A 16,061-nucleotide genomic window follows, 5' to 3' on the forward strand; every position below is an offset into this window, starting at 1 on the left:
CCCTCCAACCACGATATACAGTCCACAACCACCCCAGAATCACCCAAATACACCCGAGAATGTTGCAAGTATGCTCTATAAACATCCCAAATATGTCCAGCGAACACTCCAAATATACTCCATAAACAGTACAAATCCAACCTAGACCCACCCCAAATACACTGTAAACACTCCAAATATATCCAGTGAATACCCCAAATTTACCTCATAAACACCACAAATATAGCCTGTAAACACCTCAAATACACTCTATAAACAGTAGAAATACACCTGGTAAACACCTCAAATACACTCTATAAACAGTAGAAATACACCTTGTAAACACCTCAAATACAATCTATAAAGAACAGAAATACACTTTGTAAACACCTCTAATACATCTTATAAACAGTAGAAATACACCTTGTAAACACCTCAAATACAATCTATAAAGAACAGAAATACACCTGGTAAACACCTCAAATACATCCTATAATCAACAGAAATACACTTTGTAAACACCTCTAATACATCTTATAAACAGTAGAAATACACCTTGTAAACACCTTAAGTACACTCTATAAACAAAAGAAATACATCTAGTAAACACCTCAAATACACCCTATAAATAGCAGAAATACTGCTTGTAAACATCTCAAATGCACTCTATACACAACAGAAATACATCTTGTAAACACCACAAATGCACTCTATACACACTCTATACACAACAGAAATACATCTTGTAAACATCTCAACTGGATGCTATAAAAAGTAGAAATACACCTTGTAAACACCTCAAATACATCCTATAATCAACAGAAATAAACTTTGTAAACACCTCAAATACATCTTATGAACAGTAGAAATACACCTTGTAAACACCTTAAGTACACTCTATAAACAAAAGAAATACACCTACTAAACACCTCAAATACACTCTATAAACAACAGAAATACACCTTCTAAACACCTCCAATACATCCTATAACAGTAGAAACACACCTTGCAAACACCTCAAATACACTCTATAAACAACAGAAATACACCTTGTAAACACCTCAAATACACTCTATAAACAACAGAAATACTCCTTGCAAACACCTCAAATACACTCTATAAACAACAGAAATACACCTTGTAAACACCTCAAATACACTCTATAAACAACAGAAATACACTTTGTAAACACCTCAAATACACTCTATAAACAACAGAAATACACCTTGTAAACACCTCAAATACACTCTATAAACAACAGAAATACACCTTGTAAACACCTCAAATACAATCTATAAACAAAAGAAATACACCTTTTATAAACCTCAAATACATCTTATAAACAGTAGAATTACACCTTGTAAACACCTCCAATACTTCCTATAAACAACAGAAATACACTTTGTAAACACCTCAAATACATCCTATAAACAACAGAAGTACACCTTGTAAACACATCAAATACACTCTATAGACAACAGAAATACACCTTGTAAACACCTCAAATACATCCTATAAACAACAGAAATACACACCAAACATGCTCTCAAGACACCTCAAATACAACCTATAAAAAGCTCAAACACACCCTGTAAACAACCCAAACCCTGTAAACAATTTAAAATCACCATGTAAACAGTTCAAATACATCCTGTAAACACCTCAACTTCACCCTGCAAATATTTCAAATACACTCTGTACGCACTTCAAATACACCCTGTAACAATCCCAAACACATCATTTAAACAATCCAAATATAACCTGCAAACACCCCTAATATACCCTGTAAATAATCCAAGCATCCCCTCAAACAATCCATAACACATCCTGAATGGCAAATTGTGATGAAGAATGCAGGAGATTGCAGGAGGACATAGACAAATTAGCAGAGTGGGCAGATAGGTGGCAGATGCAGTGCAATATGGTGTGGCGCAGTTTAGGAAAAAGAACAGTGAAGTCGGGGCCTATCATCCAGCACATGCAGGAGGTGCAGAAAAGAATCAGGGATGAGGGACTTCAGTTATGTGGATGGACTGGAGAAACTGGGGTTGTTCTCCTTAGAGCAGAGAAGGTTAAGAGGAGATTTGAAAGAAGTGTTCAAAATCATGAAGGGTTTAGATAAAGTAAATAAAGAGAAACTGTTCCCATTGATGGAAGTGTCGAGAACCAGGTGGCACAGATTTAAGATGCTTGGCAAAAGAAGTAAAGGCGATATGAGGAAAATGTTTTTTATGCAGAAAGTCATTATGATCTGGAATGTGCTGCCTGAAAGGATGGTGGAAGCAGATTCAATGGTGGCTTTCAAAAAGGAATTGGATAAATACTTGAAGTGAAAAAATATGCAGGGCTACGGGGACAGAGCGGGGGAATGGGACTAACTGGATTACTCTTACAAAGAGCCAGCACGGGTTCGATGGGCCGAATGGCCTCCTTCTCTGCTGTAACCATTCAATGATTCTATATGGGTGCTGAGAAATGTCAGCCGGGTGGGGTGCTGAGAGCGTAGTGTTGGCCTGGGTCCTCATTAACGGGGTTTTTGTTTAGGTCTTAATGAGCTTGGCACATGCCTGGCACACAGCCCCTCGGTATCACTGGCATTTCCCCACGGCATTATCCGCAGTGAGTGAGCAGCAAATTGCCTTTGCCTGATATGCATCGGCACTATGGGCTTTGAGCATTGCGTTATCTTCCCCCCAACATCGTTTAAAAGGGAATTAGATTAGTATTTGAAAAACAAGAATATAAAGGGATGCATGGAAAGGGCAGGGATTTGAGTAGTTACATAGAAGTATATAGATTCCACAGCACAGAAACAGGCCATTCGGCCCAACCGGTCCATGCCAATGATTATACTCCACATGAGCCTCCTCCCACTCTAATTACCTCTTCCCACCCTGCCCCCATGTCCTGCTATTTCCTTCTCCCTCATGTATGCATCAAGCCTCTCAAATGCATAAATCCTACCTGCTTCAACCACTGCACATGGCAGTGAGTTCCACATACTCACCACTCTGTGGAAAGAAATTCCTCCTAAGTTCTTTATTTGATCTGTTAGTGGCTATCTTATAGTTATGCCTCCTTGTTCTGGACTCACCCACAATTGGAAGCAGTTTCTCCATATCCACCCCATTGAGCTTCATAATTTTAAAGACCTCTATCCGGTCTCCTCTTAGTCTTAACATTTCCAGAGAAAGGAGCCCCAGCCTGCTCAATCTTTCCTGATAGTTGCATCTTCTCAATTCTGGTAGCATCCTTGTAAATCTTCTCTGCACTTTTTCCAGTGCTTCAATATCCTTTTTGTAATATGGAGACCAGAACTCCACAAAGTACTCCAAGTGTGGTCTAACCAAGTTCCATATAAATTTAACATTAATTCCCTGCTTTTGTATTCCATTCCACTGGAAATTAACCCCAGTACTTTGCTTACACTCTTTATGGCTTTATCAACTTGTGTTGCTACTTTTAGAGATTTATGTGTCTGTATTCCCAGATTTCTTTGCTCCTCTATCCTATTTAGTTATTTATCTTCCAAGGAATTAGTGGCCTTCTCTGTGAGCCTGTTTATGTCTTCCTGTATTTTAGTGCAGTCCTCCACATTATTCACCAACCTCCCAATTTTGTATCATGAACAGCTAGCACTGGCACAATGGACTAATGGCCACCTTCTGTGCTGTAATGTCTATGATCCCCTTGACCTAATGCAGGCTGGAAGCTTCTGCTTAAGTGGAGATTTTACCCCATAATTCTTCAGGGTGTATTTGTTTTCTTTGTATCTGGACAGTATTGCTGTTGGGAACTGGACATGGACATGCAAACTATTCACCAATTGCTTTTTATTAAAGGGGATAAACCCACATATCAAGCAAGCTTTGCTTGTCTCGCTTGTACCGATTGCTACACTTGGAATAGGGTCGCCAACTCTGATTGGATGTATTCCTGGAGATTTCATCACATGACATCCCGCCTCTAACCACCCTGCACCCACACTCCGGCCATTGGTCACCAGCCACGTCCATCCTCACAGCAAACCCCTTCCCATGTCCATTGGAAAATGAACAGACTCTTCAGTACCCCACTGGATGATTGTTGACTGTCAGACAAACAGCATTTTTCTCCCCCAATCTCCAATATTTTTTATAAATAATAAATGAAAGTGATCAAAAAAATAAAAATAAACACAATACCCCTATGACTTTCCTTCTGGGTTGCTCGCAGCAGGGTTCAGGAGATTAATCTTTAATTCCTGGAGACTTCAGGGCAATCCTGTAGAGTTGGCAACCCTAACTAACAAGCTGTACTAAAGCAGGATTCCAACTTGGACTGAGTGCCTCACTTACTTGGTTTCCTCTACAGCCACTGTCTCAATGTATTTGTCACGAGAGTACAGCGCCAAAGTCGCAATCTGATTAGCTGAGGGCAAAAACAATGCAGTTGACATTCTCTGAACAGTGCAAAGACACACCAAAATATTCAGGAACAAAAGTATTTCACTTTATGAAAAAAGAAAGAATTTGCATTTGTATAGCACCTTTCACGACCTCAGGATGCCCCAAAGCACTTTAAAGCCAATGAAGTACTTTTAAAGTGTAGTCACTGTTGTAGTGTAGGAAATGCAGCAGACAATTTGTGCACAGCAAGGTCCCACAAATATCAATGAGGTAATAACCAGATCATTTGTTTTTAGTGATGTTGATTGACCAGAGCACCAGGGAGAACTCTCCTGTTCTTTTTCAAATCGTGCTATGGGATCTTTTACATTTATCTGAGTGGGCAGACAGGGCCTCGGTTTAATGTCTCATCTGAAAGACAGGTACCTCCGACTGTGTAGCACTCCCTGAGATTATGTGCTCAAGTCTCTGGAATGGGACTTGAACCCAAAACCTTCTGACTGAGAGGTGAGAATGCTACTACTGAGCCGTGGCTGAAACCTAATCAACACCTGAAGCAATGAGGGGAGGAGGAAGAAAAAGATTAGGAATTCATGCCCTGAGTCTGATATGGACCTGCCCTTTGACGTCTATTTTAATTCATTAATTGCAAGGGGGAATGATAGCAGCACCCATGAACTCTATGGAGTAGATTTTGAACTTGACACCCGGGCATAGAACTGGCATTGTGGATCGACTGCCAGAAACTGCCCAATTTTCATTCCCACAATGGGGAACGTCCTGTAAGGCTCAGTACCATTCAGCAGTTCGGGAGTGGGCCTGAACCAGTAGAAGTGCAGTACAGCCCCTTTAGTTTTTAAGGTCCCTTTTGATCTAAGTGGCAATATATCAGATTGCATTTTGCATTTAAATGTTTTATTGACGCAGACAAGCCGGTTTTTCTTTGATAAAAGTCTGTGCTCCATTATCCAGCTCTTTTTCCGTACCTGTTACTCTGATCTTCTTCACAGTCTTGTTGGAATGGTTGATCACCTCGATGCTGACATGGACCGGCTCACCGTGGTAAAAAATCTATAAAACAGTGCACTTCAAATCAGGAGAATATTTCATAAAGATCACATTTCGCCCATTTAACTCAGCCTTCCGTAGTAACCAACCATATGCCATCGCTGAGTCTAACTGCCTCTTGAATGACTCCAGAGTTTTTGCTTCCATTACCTTACCTGGAGGACATTCCAGATACTGATCGCTCTTCCTGTGAAGAACTGTTTCCTGACCAGAAGACACATATTTAAGATAATTGGTAAAAAATCCAGGAGAAAATTGCAGGGCTATCGGGAAAGAGCAGGGGACTGGGACTAATTGGATAGCTCTTTCAAAGAGCCAGCACAGACATGATGGGCTGAATGGCCTCCTTCTGTGGTGTATGATTCCATCATCCTATTCTATGATTCTGTCACATCAGTCCTGAGCTTGCTTTTACCAGTTTGTACCAGTGTGCCCTTGTTCTACAATCATGGTTTAACTTTAAATAATGACAGGATTAACCTTTACTATTACACTTAGTATCTTATTGACCTCTATAAGGGCCGCTCTCATTTGACTCCTTTCAAGTGTCCAGAGCCCAAAATGATCACGTAACTCAGCTCTCTGACAATGTGGGGGGGGGGGGGGGGGCAGTGGGTTGGCGGGGGGGTCTGCTCCTCCTGCCCGATGATGTCAGCTGGAGGCCCGATTGGTTTGTGTGGCCGGGCTTCACTTTAACATGCAAGGCGAGCTGCCAGCATTGAATGAGCGCTGGCAGACAGCTCATCGATCAGGGGAACAGGAAATCCAGCAACTTCACCAGAGAGCCAAGCCAGAAGTTTTGGATTAAAGGAGGGTGGGGTGTGGGGGGATCGAGGAAATCCTAGGGGAGGTCATGGAGGGTCCAGGAGTGAGCGGGAAGACTTTTGTGGGGTCACAAAAATCATTGGAAAAGCTGGTTTTAAACGTCTTAGGGACACCCCTAAGCTGAATTGGCCAGTCAACGCTCAGTTCCACTGGACAGAGCGCTCCGATCAGCGGAAGATCAAAATTGCATTGGGGTCCTAAGCATGTCTTAGGACCCTGATTTAAATATTTCAGTGAGGCTCCTGGCCTGTTTTGGGCAGGATCGCTGGCTGCCTATATCAAGGCCTGTTCGACTAGCACATTGGGCGGGCCTCGGGCGAAAAGCCAGCTCTGTGTTTTTTTTAAAACATTTTTGTCTCGCTATCGTTCCGTTAATGCAGAAAAACAGGGTGGGAGTGAGACAAAAATTGCCATCTAGGAATAAATCTTGTGGCTTACTTTGCACCGCCTCCAAGGTTTGGATGTTTCCTTACACATCAGTGACCAGAAGTGAATTGAATGTTCAAAGTGCAGCCTGACCAGAGCATGGTGTGGCTTCAGAATGACAACCGTGGACTTGTACTCTATTGTTTGGGACTATAGCTTTGCATTCTGTTAGTTTTATTGGCTCCAGTGCTTCTCATTCCAGTTATGTTTCTACTGGCCATGAGGGAAGCCCCTTAGAAACAAACTGGTTCCTGCCAGAGGGAAGAGCTGGATGAGGTGAATGGGATTGGAAAGAACAAACCATCATTTCACCTCAACAACCTGAACTCTAGTTCATCCAGGCAATGGGGATGGAAATCTCCTCTACAATAGGGGTCAAGGCAGCATGGTTTCCGAGGCACTCCAGGTTTCAACATTGTCACCACAAATCACAAGTAATACCATCTCTTTGATGTTGGTCTCAATATTGGAGTGTTGTTAGAATCCTGTTGCTTTTCTTTTGAGATCTAAAAGGTAGACCCAGATTCAAAGCAAAGGGGTTGAGTGTATCTAATCTAAATAGCTGCTCTTTCAATGAAAGAACAAACTTGCGTTTATCTCGTACCTTATCATGTCCTCAATACATTCTAAAGCACTTTACATCCAATTAATTACTTTTCAAATGAGTTACTGTTGTTATGCGCGCAAATGTGGCAGCCAATTTGCACACAGCAAGATCCCACAAACAGCAAATGAGATAACTGATCAGATAATCGTTTTTTGTTGAGGCAGAATTAGTGGCCAGTACACCCTACTCTTCTTCAAATAGTCATGATGTGGAGATGCCGGTGATGGACTGGGGTTGACAAATGTAAACAATCTTACAACACCAGGTTATTGTCCAACAAATTTATTTGAAAATCACAAGCTTTCGGAGGCTTCCTCCTTCGTCAGGTGAATGTCAGGAAATCCTTGAACGTTTCGCATTTATATTCAGAGAACAATACCTGGTGATTACAGATAATCTTTCCAACTGCCCGTTGTCAAGGCAATCAAAGTGTTCAGACAGAGAGGTGTTACCTACAGGACCACCGAATATACAAACGGCCAGAACACAAAACAGAGAGAGAAAGGGAGAAACATCCAAAAGGAAGAGAAAGACAGAAAATGACCTGTTGAATTAAAAACAGATAACTTTTATTCGCTGGTGGGGTTACTTGTAGCGTGACATGAACCCAAGATCCCAGTTGAGGCCGTCCTCATGGGTGCGGAACTTGGCTATCAATTTCTGCTCGACGATTTTGCGTTGTCATGTGTCTCGAAGGCCACGGACCCACGGCGAAGACATGTCAGATCATCGACACAGATACCACCATCACACGAGAGGACACCACCCACCAGGTACATGGTTCATACTCCTGTGACTCGGCCAACGTTGTCTACCTCATACGTTGCAGGAAAGGATGCCCCAGAGCACGGTACATTGGCGAGACCACGCAGACACTGCGACAACGGATGAACGGACACCGCGCAACAATCGCCAGACAGGAGGGTTCCCTCCCAGTCGGGGAACACTTCAGCAGTCAAGGACATTCAGCCACCGATCTTCGGGTAAGCGTACTCCAAGGCGGCCTTCGAGACACACGACAACGCAAAATCGTCGAGCAGAAATTGATAGCCAAGTTCCGCACCCATGAGGACGGCCTCAACCGGGATCTTGGGTTCATGTCACACTACACGTAACCCCACCAGCGAATAAAAGTTATCTGTTTTTAATTCAATGGGTCATTTTCTGTCTTTCTCTTCCTTTTGGATGTTTCTCCCTCTCTCTCTCTGTTTTGTGTTCTGGCCGTTTGTATATTCGGTGGTCCTGTAGGTAACACCTCTCTGTCTGAACACTTTGATTGCCTTGACAACGGGCAGTTGGAAAGATTATCTGTAATCACCAGGTATTGTTCTCTGAATATAAATGCGAAACGTTCAAGGATTTCCTGACATTCACCTGACGAAGGAGGAAGCCTCCGAAAGCTTGTGATTTTCAAATAAATTTGTTGGACTATAACCTGGTGTTGTAAGATTGTTTACATTCTTCAAATAGTATCATGGGATCTTTTACATCCACCTGAGCAGGAAGGTGAGGCCTCATCTCAAAAAATTCAATTGAATTCATCAAGCAAGTCCTGTCATTTATAGATCCCTGCTGACTCTCTCCGATGACAGAGTAGAACATGATTTACCAAACACTTACCTCTTTGTTGAGTGATGCTTCTAGGTGGAGAGGTTTGTCTGACATGAGGAACTGTCTGGCAGTTTTAGCCACCGGCTGAAGAATCGGGTTATCAGGTGCGTACTGCACCTTGCGGATAACCAGGGTCACAGAACTCCTGGGAGAAGAAAGAATTAGGAAAATGGATCATCAATGCCAACCAATTGTAACTGGATGGGTCCTGATTTTAGTAATGGAACAGTGTTTAAATTGGACTGTGAAGGTCTGGGTTCCTTTAAACATACTGTGCACGCATCAGCTGATCCACTATGTATGTGAATGGATCCATTTACGCATGCACATGCAGATCCATTGCGTGCACGTGAGTGGATATATTGCATATATTGCAAGTACAAGTGAATCAACTGTGTGTATGCATTAGCAGATTCATTGCTTGCACACTGACCCATTGTGTGTCTGCGTGACTGGATCCATTATGTTATATGTATGAGCCAGCATGGCTTACTAATGGGACCCTGAGTACTGTCACTTTCTGCCTGTTTATATGTCAGGTTAATTGTCCTGCAGAGAAAGAGAGATGTCGGTCACTCTACCGGTTTAGATGAACATCCATCTACCTTTTGGACATTTTGTCATCGAAGGTGCGGCTCTTTGCACAGAACGCAATGATCTTAAAGTCCACTCCACAACACTGCAATGAAAGAAGAGAAACCCTCCTAAATCACACATATAACAGGGTAGAAAGACCATTGTTTCTCCTGTTAAAACTTCTGCTGGACAAAAGCTACACATCCTGAAGCCGTACAATGACATTGAACTCAGCGAGTGAGTATAAGCAGGACCTGGTTCCTCCCCCAACCCAATTGAACCTCCAGGAACTAGGCAAAAGGTATTGGATAAAAAATCGAGAGCTCAATACCTGATTTCCAGATATGCGTGGCTGGCGAGCAAGGTAGAGAAAACTCAGGAAATCAGCCCTATTATTTCGACCGTTAAATACACACTTCACTACATTGTCACTCAGGGGAACTCAGTCACTAAGCATTCCCCAGCACAAAGGAGAGGAAAATTGGCCCCTATATGTCCAATGGCATCCACCTCTTGCAGTCAGCAGACAATTAAGTATACACTGACTGCACACAGTATATGTCTCAACAAAAACCTGAACATAAAACAAAGGATCTTCTACTGGAGAAACCCCACCAGAATCTCCACACATCTACAGTTAGGTTCAGATTTCATCCATCCCTCCACTATTATCCCATTGATCACTGCCCCTCCCCCCCCCCCCCCCCAAAGGAACTGACTCTTGCTGGGTACAGGTTCCACAGGTGCTGGCTGCCTTCTGGTACCTCACTCAAGTGGCCATTCTTCTGTGTGAGCCCACACAGTGAGTGTGAGCAAGCTGTTCAAGTACATGCAGGGGAGCATCATGATCAAGCCCACTTCTGAGCTCATCCAATGTCGGCCAATGTGTATTTCCCAGCAGGAGTCACTGGCTAGTGATCAGGAGCAGGAATGCTGGCTGATTTTGTTCCTTTCCAAGTTGAGACCAATTGTAGCAGCCCAACAGCTACCTTAGCACGGACCAGGGATTGGACCTGGGCCCCTCTTGACTGGTGCCACTCCAAAGTAGGTATTTTTTGCCACTGGCCCTTGGGGAACACCTATCCCTTCACTACAAGTATTAATTATATTGAGATTGACATTAATTAGTTTTATGCCCAAAATCCATTGAGTCCCAACATATAGACACAATAATATTTCTATATTGTGCAATGTTGAGGTGGTGAGTGAGAGTGCCTAATGTCATGTTTATATTGTACATCACATTAGCGCAGGTTTGAATCCTCAGTGTCTCCTTGGGTGGGGTTGTCCCAGTTACACAGTTGCTTCTAAGTGAGCACCATCCAGTATTTTGTGAACGATAACACTGCGTGCTGATATTATAAAATCCGGGGTTAGTGTGGTCTCTGAATCGGCCGCAGCCTGAGACCCAGCCTGGAGGCAGGTTTATTCTATACCTAGGCTGGTTCAGAATTTGCACTGTCTATACCATCAGCCATTGGCCAGCTTTCACCTGGTACCAGGTCAGTTCTGACATGACTGGAGACATGATGACATAAGGGGGCAGGTGTGGGATTACCTTCCTATTACTGAGAGCAACACTCCCACGTATTCAGTCACTCTCACCCGTGTCCCCAACTGGGTGCCTCTGAGCCAATGTACCAAGTACGAGCATTGGAGTGGGGGCAACTTCCTTCCAAGCTTCTGCCAGTGCTGCCCTGACACCAGTCAACAAGACTTGCCAGCAAGCAGTTCAGGGTGACTCCTGATCTGATTTTACCCCTTCATGCTCCCTCTTTAGGGAAGCCTCCCAATTTTGCTTGTTGTCCCACTAAAGTTGAGATGGTGAGTGTGATTGCAGACATAAATCCAGGTCCTACCACTCTGGTGGCATGTGTCGCTGCCCCAAAGCCTCATACTTTCACAGCATCTTCTAGGTTAGGCCTGATGGGCAAATCTCAGCTTGGTATTTGGGCTTTGCTTTAATACTCTCTAAGATGCTGCTGTACCAAGCCAACATTTCAGCTCCTTAAGACCTCTATTCCTGCTTTACGTCCCCACAATTCAGCACTAATATTTTCCAGTGTTACACAGCATTATGACAGAAAGCATATTCTGAAAGCTCCAAAACACATCCATCCCTCAAAGGTCTGAAAACCAGTGATTAAAATATCCACAGCACCTCCCCCGTGCAGCATGTTGAAAATCTCACCTTGTCAATATTATTCGGTCCCAGCTGCAAGGTTACAGAGCAAGGTAGATAGTCTGGGAACTGTCAAAGGAGAAAGGAAAACCATTAATACTTTGAGAGGGATCTTCCCTTCAATGGCTTTCAATAAACCCAATGTGGCACTAATCCAAGCAATATTTACAGCTGTATTTCTTTTTTTTATTTACCTCAGTCTTTTTTGTCTCCTGCATCATGTGTTTTACCACAGAGAGGAAGCAGTCTGGTGACCTGTTTTACAATTCAGGCTGTCTTCAAACACCCTTTATTCGTGCTCACTGCAAAAGGCAGCTTCCATAGTCAGGACCTCAGGATGCCCCTGCGCCTCCTATTAACTGTAACTTACAGTCGAATATGGAAAGTGATTACAGATGCCCCTCTGTCCTGGCCATGTGCACTTGCTGTAGGCACGTCGCTGTTTCAAGATTGCAGCATGAATTGTTGGGTCAGTTCAATACTCGTTAGTTTCCCTTCAAGGCTTAGCAGTGGCTCTTTAAATTTGCTGCTGTGCCAGATACCCCAATCCCATATTAGCTGCACTCCCTATTGCGCAGGCATACAACATTTCTATTTAAATGAGTGGACCTCACAAAAGCTGTGAACTGCATGAGTTTGGCAAAGCAAAAACTTGCATTTATATTGCACCTTTCATGACCTCAGGATGTCCCAAAGTGCTTTACAGCCAATGAAATACTTTTGAAGAGTAGTCACTGTTGTAATGTAGGAAACACAGAAGTCAATTTACACACAGCAAGGTCCCATAAACAGCAATGTGATAATGACCGGATCATCTGTTTTAGTGAAGTTTGTTTGAGGGATAAATATTGGTCAGGACACCGGAGAGAACGCCCCTTCTCTTCTTCGAATCATGCCATTGGATCATTCATGCTGAGAGGGTGGAAGGGACCTTGGTTTAACATCTCACCCAAAAGACAGCGCCTCCCTCAGTATTGTACTGGAGTATCAGTCTGGATTTTGTGCTCAAGTCTCTGGAGTAGGACTTGAACCCACAACCTTCTGGCTCCAGAAATAAGAGTGCTATCACTGAGCCAAGTCTGACACCTTGGCATGCAGTAGCTCCAATGTGACAGAACCAGAATTTTAGCCTTTAATGCTCAACAAAAACTGATCACTTTGCGTGTCCTTCACTCTGCAGCCTCTCTGGCAATAACACTGACAGGCAGGAGTGGCCTGGGTCTGGCAATAGCTCAATTCATTTTAACAACTTTAAACTGCCCTGGGACCCAATGAAAAGTTGCATAGTATTGAAAAGCAACTGGGTGGTCCTGTGCCAGGTTATGTTATCACAAGCTGCTCAAATGATCAGATGACCTGTTAGTTCCTCCCTATTGACAAGTGCAGCATTTTGCTCTATAACAGAGTGAGAGTGATACCTGAATGTGAAATGGATAAGCTTTGTTTCCAAATTTTCTTGCCAATAGCTCTTGCAAGTTGGTTTGGGGTTTAGGCTTTTCGTCTGAGGGAGGCGGATAGACTTGGACCGTAGCAGTGTACAGATCTTTTCTCAACTTCAAACCACAAATATCAATATCTTCACGTCCGTAGCGGAATGCACAGAGCAGTCTGCAAAAAACTGAAACCAACATCCAGAAATAAGGTATCAGCAGCAAACAGTGCTCTTTATAATTCTGCTATGGGGGTATTTCATTAAACCTTCGTGTTGCTGGGGATTGTCCCGGGGTAGGTCTGTATTCAAATCAAGTAGGTTTTTTTTACAAGTGGGCCCGGTGACACAACATATTGAGGCGTCACACTATGGCTTCCTGTGCTCTGAGTTCCTGATTTCAGCAGGCCTACCAACTCTCCTTCCCTCCTGAGTGTCACCAGCTTCCGTTGTATATATATTTTAATCATTCCTGGCATTTCTCTTGCTTTTTTCATCTGGAAATATTAGTGAAAGCAAGAGAACATATGGAGGGAGGGCTATCACATCATCCACAACAATTGTGAAAGTGCTCTATTAAAGCTTTGGCCATTACAGTTTAATATATGGCTTTCGGCAAAAAAAGAAAGAACTTACATTTATATAGCGCCTTTCACGACCTCAGGATGTCCCAAAGTGTTATACAGCCAATTAAATATTTTTGAAGTGTAGTTACTGTTATAATGCCCCTTACTGGCTGTGAACTGCCCAAACAGGAGACAAATTGTGGTGCTAGATTGGAGTGTCAAATAACTTGCAACTTGAAACTATAAACATGTGGTTGTGAAATGAGTATTTTCAATCTATTAGAACCAGGCTGCTCAAAATCACACTTCAAGCCCTGATAAGACTCAACGGGGTAAAAATTCATCTGGGCCCATTTATAGCATCGCGCAATCAGCACACGCCCAAACCAAGAGGCCCGAGAATCGATAGAAATTGGTCTACGGGCTTCATCTGCAAACTTGGGGTGAGCTGCCAGTGCTGCACGCGCCACTACAGGCAGCTCATCTGACGGGAAACGTAAGTTTATAACCAACTGCCTCGCTGGCAGCGGCCCTCAGTTATGTCACGGGAGGAGTCGTATTATTCAGCAATAGAGCTTGGTTTCTCACCTTTCCTTTTCTTTATGTAGCCAGTGTCCAATACAAGCACACCCTCTGCAGAGAAATCAGATGAGATCAGTCTCTGAAACCAGTCCTGACACATTGAGTGGTTCACTCAGCACCAGCCCTCCCAATAAACAGCTCAGGGAAACCATGTGATTAATCCAGCACCAGTAACAGTGCCAGCCTTCCCATTAACCAGCTCAAGGAAACTGTGTGATTCACCCAGCACCAGCAACAATGCAAGCTCTTCTTTTAATCAGCTCAGGGACACTGTGTGGTTCACCCAGTGCCAGCAGCAGTGCCAGCCATCTCATCAACCAGCTCAGGGACACGGTGTGATTCACCCAATGCCAGCACCAGCGCCAGCCATCCCATCAAACAGCTCAGGGACATGGTGTGGTTCACCCAGTGCCAGCAGCAGTGCCAGCCATCCCATCAACCAGCTCAGGGACACGGTGTGATTCACCCAATGCCAGCACCAGCGCCAGCCATCCCATCAAACAGCTCAGGGACACGGTGTGATTCACCCAATGCCAGCACCAGCGCCAGCCATCCCATCAACCAGCTCAGGGACACGGTGTGATTCACCCAATGCCAGCACCAGCGCCAGCCATCCCATCAAACAGCTCAGGGACACGGTGTGATTCACCCAATGCCAGCAGCAGTGCCAGCCATCCCATCAAACAGCTCAGGGACACGGTGTGGTTCACCCAGTGCCAGCAGCAGTGCCAGCCATCCCATCAAACAGCTCAGGGACACGGTGTGATTCACCCAATGCCAGCACCAGCGCCAGCCATCCCATCAAACAGCTCAGGGACACGGTGTGATTCACCCAATGCCAGCACCAGCGCCAGCCATCCCATCAAACAGCTCAGGGACATGGTGTGGTTCACCCAATGCCAGCAGCAGTGCCAGCCATCCCATCAAACAGCTCAGGGACATGGTGTGGTTCACCCAATGCCAGCACCAGCGCCAGCCATCCCATCAAACAGCTCAGGGACACGGTGTGATTCACCCAATGCCAGCAGCAGTGCCAGCCATCCCATCAAACAGCTCAGGGACATGGTGTGGTTCACCCAATGCCAGCAGCAGCGCCAGCCATCCCATCAAACAGCTCAGGGACATGGTGTGGTTCACCCAGTGCCAGCAGCAGCGCCAGCCCTTTCATCAAACAGCTCAGATGCACTGTGTGGTTTAGGCCGGAATGAGTGCCAGCCCTCCCATTCACCAATCCTGGGGCACTTTGTGGTATGTTATGCCAACCCTCCCAACAATCAGTCCTGGCACACTGTTTGGTACTGGAGATACATTAAATTGGAGATGGATTATATTGGGGATGGGTTATATCAGGATGGATTATATCGGGGGTGGATTATTTTGGAGATGGATTATATTGGGAATGGATTAAATTGGGGATGGATTATTTCAGGATGGATTATATCGGGGGTGGATTATTTTGGAGATGGATTATATTGGGAATGGATTAAATTGGGGATGGATTATTTCAGGATGGATTATATCGGGGATGGATTATATTGGGGATGGATTATATCAGGATGGATTATATTGGGGATGGATTATATCAGGATGGATTATATTGGGGATAGATTGTATCAGAGATGTATTATAATGGGAATGAATTATATTAGGGATGTATTGTATTGGAGATGGATTATATTGGGAATGGATTATATTGGAGATGGATTATTTTGGGGATGGATTATATTGGGGATGAATTATATTGCAGATGGATTATTTTGGGGATGGATTATATTGGGAATGGATTATATTGGAGATGGATTATTTTGGGGATTGATTAGAT

At 43.9% G+C, this 16,061-nt stretch overlaps 1 protein-coding gene across 1 annotated transcript in view; it reads right to left on the reverse strand.

The window, feature by feature from the left end:
- The window catches only part of LOC137331149 (beta-arrestin-1-like), a 31,843-nt gene extending 17,504 nt beyond the window's left edge, over window positions 1–14,339 (reverse strand). The window contains exons 1-7 of the mRNA XM_067994754.1: window positions 14,246–14,339; window positions 13,081–13,280; window positions 11,672–11,731; window positions 9,510–9,583; window positions 8,914–9,049; window positions 5,354–5,438; window positions 4,317–4,389 (exon numbers count right to left, since the gene is read on the reverse strand). Coding sequence (XP_067850855.1) covers window positions 4,317–4,389; window positions 5,354–5,438; window positions 8,914–9,049; window positions 9,510–9,583; window positions 11,672–11,731; window positions 13,081–13,280; window positions 14,246–14,339 — 722 coding nt within the window. The remainder of the gene's footprint in view (window positions 1–4,316; window positions 4,390–5,353; window positions 5,439–8,913; window positions 9,050–9,509; window positions 9,584–11,671; window positions 11,732–13,080; window positions 13,281–14,245) is intronic.
- Between the last annotated feature and the right edge of the window lie 1,722 nt (window positions 14,340–16,061).

Source organism: Heptranchias perlo, chromosome 13, assembly GCF_035084215.1.
Source record: "Heptranchias perlo isolate sHepPer1 chromosome 13, sHepPer1.hap1, whole genome shotgun sequence".
Taxonomy (NCBI): Eukaryota; Metazoa; Chordata; class Chondrichthyes; order Hexanchiformes; family Hexanchidae; genus Heptranchias; species Heptranchias perlo.